This window comes from Apium graveolens, chromosome 4 (genome assembly GCF_009905375.1).
Source record: "Apium graveolens cultivar Ventura chromosome 4, ASM990537v1, whole genome shotgun sequence".
Classification (NCBI taxonomy): domain Eukaryota; kingdom Viridiplantae; phylum Streptophyta; class Magnoliopsida; order Apiales; family Apiaceae; genus Apium; species Apium graveolens.
Window position 1 is genome coordinate 197,347,371 of NC_133650.1, and position 7,795 is coordinate 197,355,165.

The following is a 7,795-nucleotide window of genomic DNA, read 5'->3' on the forward strand; positions in this document are numbered from 1 at the left end:
TTCTATCAATGCATAGTTCACCTCATCTTCAAAATCTGAAGTGTCTGTCCAGCTTTTCTTCTTTGTGACAAGTGCATTGCCTTTATCACTTTTTCCTTTCTTGCAGTCAGGAGATATATGGCCTCTTTCACCACAATTGTAGCATTTGACATTTGAGTTGTCTTCTCTGTCAGACTTTCCTCCTTTGCCTTCAGACTTTCTGAATCCTTTTCTTTTCAGAACTTCCACCTTTTCTGGAAAACTTCTTGCCCTTTCTGAATTTCCTGTAGGCTATCTTTGTGATACCCTTCACCATAAGAGCACACAGTTGCATCATCTCTGCATCAACATCCACTTCAGATAAACTTTCAGTTTCTGAATCATCATCATCAGAATCTGATAATTCTGAATCAGACTTTATGATGAGAGCCTTTCCTTTGCCCCTCTTTGAGACAACCATTTTAGGAGATTTCTCCTCAACTTTAAGAGCAACTGTCCTTGACTTTCTTCCATGCCTCTTGCTCCTTTGATCCATCTCAAGTTCATGATAAATTTCATACCATAAATTTCATCAAGAGTAGTTTCAGTAAGGTCATAGTTGTCTCTTATGGTAGTAGACTTCAAATCCCAATTTTCAGGAAGAGCTAAAAGGAATTTTAGATTTAAATCTTCAAGATCATATTTCATGTCCCCCAGTGACAGATCATTCAAGAGTTTGGTAAACCTGTCATATAAATCAGTTAATGACTCATCAGCTTTTGAGTCAAAGTGCTCATACGCTTGAGTGAGTATAGTCTTCCTATTCTTTTTGATTGCATCAGTTCCCTGGCATCTTGTTTCCAAAACATCTCATATCTCCTTTGTAATCTTACATCCAATTACCCTGTTTGACATGACATTATCAATTGCACTATGTAGCAAATACCCTACCCTTGCATCCTTGGCAATAGATGAGATATCTTCTGTATTCACCTTTCTCCTTTGGTATGGTCTTTGCTGGTTGATCAGCAACTGCAACAGAGAGCTTGGTAGGCTTATATGGCCCTTCATTAATTCTATCAAGGTAATTTGGATCTGTAGCTTCAAGAAACATAGTCATCTTCACTTTCCATATGGGATACTCAGATGGTCTTAGTATGAAAACCCTAATAGTCTCATATCGACTGTGGGTTTGAGTGTTTTAAGTATCTTGAGTTTTGGTGGGCTTAGTTGGAGTTTGTGTTTCTTCAGACATGATTGATTGTTTGAATTTTACTGTATGTGTGTTAACAGAAAGGCTTTGATACCACTTGTTAGGTCACACAACACTATAGAAGGGGGTTGAATATAGTATTTATACAATCAAATCGATTTCGAACACAAGTGTGTAACAATAATCAAATATATTCAATAAACTCTGTTATAATAGAACAGTTGTTCTCTCTTAGTGATGAATAATATCATTAAGTGCTGCTAGGTTACAATGTATAATGTTCTCGATAATGATAACACATATAGTGTAAACCCTAAGTTGTGTTTATATAGTACACAGTTACAAGATATCTTTTAATTGATATGAAATATAATTCTGTCTCCTAAAATATATCAATCAGATATCTTCTTCCACAAGTCTTCTAGTCTTCTAAATCTTCATGCATATATTCTAATGTTTTAGTCACAATCCTTTTCTGTAGATCAGTTGCTTTCCTAATCTGAAGTATCTGCACTTAAATCCTGATATAAATCCTGACGATCTTAAGTTCTGATATAAGTTCAGACTTCATTAAGTTCTGATTTCCAGTAAATCCTGATATTAAGTTCTGAAACTAAAAACAACAGATTACACATGACATCTCAAATATATATAATTTGATGTGTTTGATGCTCGCAACATATCTATGCATTCATCAATAATTCGACCAAATGAAGACATTATTTTGGCCTTACTTCCGATTTCTTGTATCACCACTGAGCAATCTGACGATTTCCTGTATCACCACTGAGCAATCTGACTATACAATCACTTATGACCAACGTTGCTTTTTTAATTCAATTAAGAGCTTCTCTGATTGTAATGGCTTCTGCAAACTCCGCATTAACACCACCATAAAAGCTTGCAGATTTTGCAAGAGTCAGAGCACCTGCAGAATCACGAGCCACCATGTCAATTCCAAACACATTATGTTCACTAAATATAGCACCATCACCTTTTACCTTGATTATATTATAGACTCTTCTACTTGACCTAAGTAATAGCTCCATTACATTGATAAGCGAATCCTGTTTGTTGATAAATTAATCTAGACATTTCTCCTGCTTCCTGCATTGTTTACACTATAATCGACTTTATGTGTTGATATTTATAGCTCCACACCAGCTCATTAAGAGCCTTCCAAATGAACCCACATATCGTGGTAATTTTTTGCTTTGTTAAAATTAGAATTGTGTTTAGAAGTTGTATAATCGTGTGATGTCAAGTTCTTTAAATTGAATGACTCACGTGTAAATTATTTGCGGGGAGTTATTATTTCATAATTTACGTAAATGTATACTCATCCTGTATTTTTATGAAACTGATTTTCTTTAAGTATTTCGTATAAATGATGTATAGAAAAATTATACAATACTAGAAAGGAAAAAAGTTGTTTATTTAACTTATATGGAAAATGACATATAATCTACTCACAGTTTCATGTTCAATATATTTACAAAAAAATTGTAATATCATATTATTGAATTTAAAAAAGTAATTTTGGTTTAATGTTAATTTTTAAATGATAACTAAAATTATATATATATAAAAAAAAAATCAATTCCATCAGTTTAATCGGCTGAATATCGTTTATAAATAAAATAAAATGGGATTAATGAAGTGGTAAACGGAAGAGAGATGAAGGATGATTAGTTGGTGTGTGAAACATAAGACGCAGAAAGAATCAAAACATAAGCAAAGGCCAATTCTAACATTTCTTTCTTCAAACACCGCCCACACATCCAGACCCAAATAATCCCCAAAACCATTCAATTTTGTTCAGACATCTACACCGCCCCTCTTTTCCCAGATTAATCACATGCCCTCCCTTTAACTAACTAACTAACTAACTATGTCTTCTTCATCTTCCCGATCACTGATTAATCGTGCTGTTCCGTTTATTACAGCTCGAATTCGTCGGAATAATAGAATTTTAATTACACGATTTTCTTCTTCTTCTTCCACCCAGCCTCTCTCCGAACCTCAATCCTCCGAATCTATTCATATGACTGATAGTTTTGTTAGGGTAACTATTTCCCTCTCTTATTTTTGTTATTCGCTTCTTTTTAATTGTGTTTTTATTCTTTTCTCATTCGAATAGGATTTGTAGTTTTATATGCCTGCTTGTTTCTATGTATTACATCATAGTTTGTGTTACGTCGATATGATTTTAAGTATAATAGCCTAGGTATTTTGCTTTTGCTCTCTAATTATGTAATAAGCCTGCCGTATGTTTGACAAATATGACATTCCTTTGTCAGGAGCGGAGGACGAGATGCTCGAATTTGAAATGCTTCATTATGACATTTATCAAATTAAATGTGATATTTGCTTTTACATTGTCCTTTTGGTTAATATGTGCCTGGTCACTTTCTCGTGCCCAATTTTTGATCATTTGCAAGAATCCTAAATTTTTTTAAGATTGAGAATTCAACACATGGATCCACCTTCACGTACCAGAGTTTGTGATAATATAGGATAAAACTTACAAGTGATGGATACAAGCTTGTTGGTTATTTTAAAGTATAAAGAAACATTTAGAACCTCATTTCTTTTGGATGAGAAAGTAGCTTGTATATATAATTTTAAAATTTCATCTACCTTATTAGGCAATCATTTGTTGATAGATCTGATTGGCTTTAAAAATGCTTGGCAGAGAATGAAAGAGTTACAAGTAGATGAGGACAAGGAGAAAATGCTTCGATTAAGCATAGAAGCTGGTGGATGTTCTGGGTTCCAATATAACTTCGCACTAGATGATAAGACTAATTCAGATGACAGGTTATTTCAGCTTATTTTACTGTCTTACTAAGTTTTGCTCTATACGAATGACGAGCTCAGTGTCAGTCTAACCAATTTGGGCAGTATCCTCTCCTGAATATAGGACTTGTTTTTGTGCACTTTCCACAGGTTAAATTAAGTCATTAACTTTTGAGGTCATTCGCATTATTCTTTACTAGTTTATTTCTATATCTTATCTCTTCAGGATTTTTGAGAGAGACGGTGTTAAACTGGTGGTAGATAACATTTCATACGACTTTGTAAAAGGCTCAACTGTTGATTATGTGGAGGAACTGATACGATCTGCATTTCAAGTAAGTTGGTTGTCTTGCATGTTCATGTTACACGTCATCTCTTTCATTACCTGCATATTTGGATGTCTCAAGTATGCATTTCTGGTGGATAGCCCTTGGATTAAAATCTTGATTTATTGCATGTACTGTATTCAAAACGATAATTGAGAGCAATGGGTGTTCAAAAGTGTACCTGTAGTCTGCGTTTATGCATCAATCATATTAATGGCTCTTATCTGCTTACAAGAACACATACATCAACTTCATTGTTATTTGTTGGATCTATACCTAAAAAATGTAGATCATTTTAGCATTATTTTATAATATGTACGACTGATATTCTTATATTCTGCAAGTATAGAAGATCATTGGGAATCCAGTAAATTTAGAGCTTATGAAGCTAATTGCTATCACCTGGCCTCTCAGACTTAGATTTCCCTACAGTATTAAACCCCATAGATTTCGCATGTACCCTTTACAGTGTTCCTTTAGTTCCATTGCACACGGCCTACAAATTAGCTAGATTTATTTTGTAGCATGGTTGTCAAGTCGCCGACTAGTCGACGACTAGTCGGCAAGTCGACATAGCAGAGAAAGTCGACCCACGACTTGTTCAGTTTGGCGTCCATGGGTATTAAAAATTAGGGTATTTTAATAAAACTTACGTGATTTTTAATTGAAACCTAAAGTCATCATCTCCAACTGCCTTCATCTCCATCTCCGATCTCATTGATGCATGATTGTGTTTGTTTAGTGTATTTGACTCTTTGATGCATTATTGTGTTTTTTAGTTTTATTTGAATTCTGGAATTGATATGTGTTCACTAATGTTATATATTATAATTACTCTAAATATATGTATGTCGACTATTTTTCGACTTTTTACGACTAGTCGGGCGACTTGTCGACTAATAAATTTGAAGGTACTTGGACACCTAGGCTCGACTTGTGAACTTAACAAGCTTGGTTTGTAGAGGGTAAGATCTGATATTTTAATATTTCATGGATAGATAACCTTTAAGACTTGGTATTTATGGGCATATATATAAATTTTCTATAAAGGTTCCGCATGTATTACAATATTATTCAATTAGGAAGGATATCTCGCAGTAAAATTTAAGAGCCAAGAACATTGAACGTATGAGCAAGGACTTAGAGGGATGTAGGGAGGGATATTGGGCCAGGGAGGGGCTTGCAGTTCCTCTAGATGGTCTCATATTATTAACATCACGGCTTTGGTTTAGCTTCGATAGCAATTGAATATAGAGAATGGAGAGAATTCAAGTTTCATTTTCTCTTCAGTTATACCTGTTACTATAAATTTGCATATCAATTGCACTATACTTTATTTAAGAATTCCTCTAGATGGTTATTAACATCACAGCTTTGGTTTATCTTCGATAGAAATTGAATATATAGAGTATAGAGAGTTCAAGTTTCATTATCTGCTCAGTTATACCTCTTACTATCTATTTTCATATCAATTGCACTATACTTCATTTAAGAAATTCTTAATATCTTTCTGCCTACTCTTTAAGGATCATATATGAAAATGATATTTTTTGAGGGACTATGTAAGTACGGAACGAATTTTGAGGGAAGGAATTTAGTCCCAGAGTTACGAATAAAGAATTTCACATTGTTGTACAGATTCTAGTATAAGAATTTGATCCTGAACTTTCAGTGGTAGAAATTGTAATATAGACACTGTCAGACCTATATAATTTTCATTTTCAAAATTTTGCTTAGAAGCCTTTCTCAGTTTTCCTAGGCTCTCTCTTTTATTTCTAAACAAGCTAGTAGGCCTTCCCTTTTTATATACAAGCCATTTTTGTGTTATAATAAATACATAGCGACAGCTATCAGCTAACTTGTTATAGTCCTAGATGAACACATAACAAATTACCTTACCACCTACATCGAAAAACAAACGAGTGATAACTATACTAGCATTTTACTTGAGCTTCAAACTGGACCTACTGATGCAGGACAAAAAGGAAAAAACAAAGTATAGATAGAATTGAGTGAATTAATCGTAAAATTTCCCAAGCCCTAATGTAATCTGAGAACCATTACATTTAGGATTCTCAACTGCAGAACCTCGGAAGAGAAGAGTTTTCAGGGCTCGCAAGCCATAACAAGAGAGAAAGAACAATCTCAATTTGATCAAATAATTATAATAGTCTTTTTTATAATAAAAGGTTACATCTTTTTATGTCCCTATATAGAGGAGTAAAATCTTAATACTTAACCACCAATTTATAATACTAATAATAAAGAAAACTAGTCCTTTTCTTACTTTCTACCATTATATAGAATATAGTTAAGATCAACTAGTCCTACATAATATTTCACTTTAAAAATCAACTATAGTGGATCAGTTTCCCAACTCACTCCATTTTTATAAATCTTCATCTACAATTCTGCAAAATCTCCAATCATCAAAATTACTTAGCAATTTATCAAAATGTTGTTATCGAGAAATATAAGATTTGGAAACCCCTTCGATCATCAACTTTTTGGCAAATAAATGCTTGTAAAAGCTAGGATTTTTGGGTGAATTAGATCTGTATTTTTGCTGCTGATCTTTGAAAAAATTAGATACTTTTGACCAAGAATAGATGTTCAAACTCACTATGTATATATCTGATCATCTCTATCCTTGCAGTTTCATGATTTATAAATGTTGCCTAAATTTAAACGTTGGTATGTGCAGGTTGCATCAAATCCAAGTGCAGTTGGTGGATGTAGCTGTAAAAGTTCCTTCATGGTAGGATAAATAGTTGTCGATACCAAAAAGCATCAATTTTAAGAGCATAATAGTGAAATATCATTGGCTGGCTTCGCGTGTACGAAGTAAGACTTGCCATATTCATTTGATAAGTGAATTGTAAAACGTTGCACTCAGTGTAAAAAGATACAGTTTAGCCTGGGTGTATATACAATTTTTTGGGGATTAATTCCTTTATATCTTATAATACAGCTTAGTATAGTGTGCAAAGCTTGATGTCTTATTAACTGGCACTTTTTTTAACAGAATTTATACGAGAACATATTTTACTACAAGTGTAACTTCCAGTCTGGACTGATTCTTTATGTTCTCCAATATTATTTAGCCGGCATTTGATGTTGGGTCTGTTCTATGTATTCTCTGATGTTTTAACTGACATAGGCTGCTACCTGTGCATAGGGCTGTCAAAAAGATTCTCCGAAAAATCCGCATGCGTATTCGAAATAAAGCGGATATTATCCGTATCCGATATAAATCGGATATTATCCGTATTCGAATTCGACAATTACGGATACGGATACGGATATAGGCATATTCGTATCCGATAATATCCGCATCCGAATAAATATATTTTATACTTGAATATTTAAATAATATAAAAATATATTATATTAAATTTATAGTGTGTTTATGTGTATATATACATACATATATATATAAACATATATACGGATATATTATGTTTATAAAATTTTATAGACATGTAGAAAAAATCATTTG

At 33.3% G+C, this 7,795-nt stretch overlaps 1 protein-coding gene across 2 annotated transcripts; it reads left to right on the forward strand.

The window, feature by feature from the left end:
• The first annotated feature begins 2,846 nt into the window (after nucleotides 1–2,846).
• Nucleotides 2,847–7,350, forward strand: LOC141720527 (iron-sulfur assembly protein IscA-like 2, mitochondrial). Of its 2 annotated transcripts, XM_074522985.1 has the most exons (5): nucleotides 2,847–3,236; nucleotides 3,472–3,531; nucleotides 3,867–3,991; nucleotides 4,197–4,305; nucleotides 7,001–7,350. In XM_074522985.1, exons 1-5 carry the CDS (start codon nucleotides 3,063–3,065, stop codon nucleotides 7,061–7,063), a joined length of 531 nt encoding a protein of 176 aa, XP_074379086.1. In that variant the 5' UTR covers nucleotides 2,847–3,062; the 3' UTR covers nucleotides 7,064–7,350. The 2 variants fall into 2 exon arrangements, with proteins under 2 accessions (XP_074379086.1, XP_074379087.1); XM_074522986.1 differs by lacking the exon at nucleotides 3,472–3,531.
• Nucleotides 7,351–7,795: the final 445 nt, after the last annotated feature.

What these genes read in the sequence shown, in the direction of transcription:
- LOC141720527 (XM_074522985.1), top strand. Translation starts at nt 3,063, where the DNA reads ATGTCTTCTTCATCTTCCCGATCACTGATTAATCGTGCTGTTCCGTTT. An exon ending in TGACTGATAGTTTTGTTAGG is followed by an intron (nt 3,237 to 3,471) that starts GTAACTATTTCC and finishes TTCCTTTGTCAG; the next exon opens with GAGCGGAGGACGAGATGCTC. An exon ending in AAGACTAATTCAGATGACAG is followed by an intron (nt 3,992 to 4,196) that starts GTTATTTCAGCT and finishes TTATCTCTTCAG; the next exon opens with GATTTTTGAGAGAGACGGTG.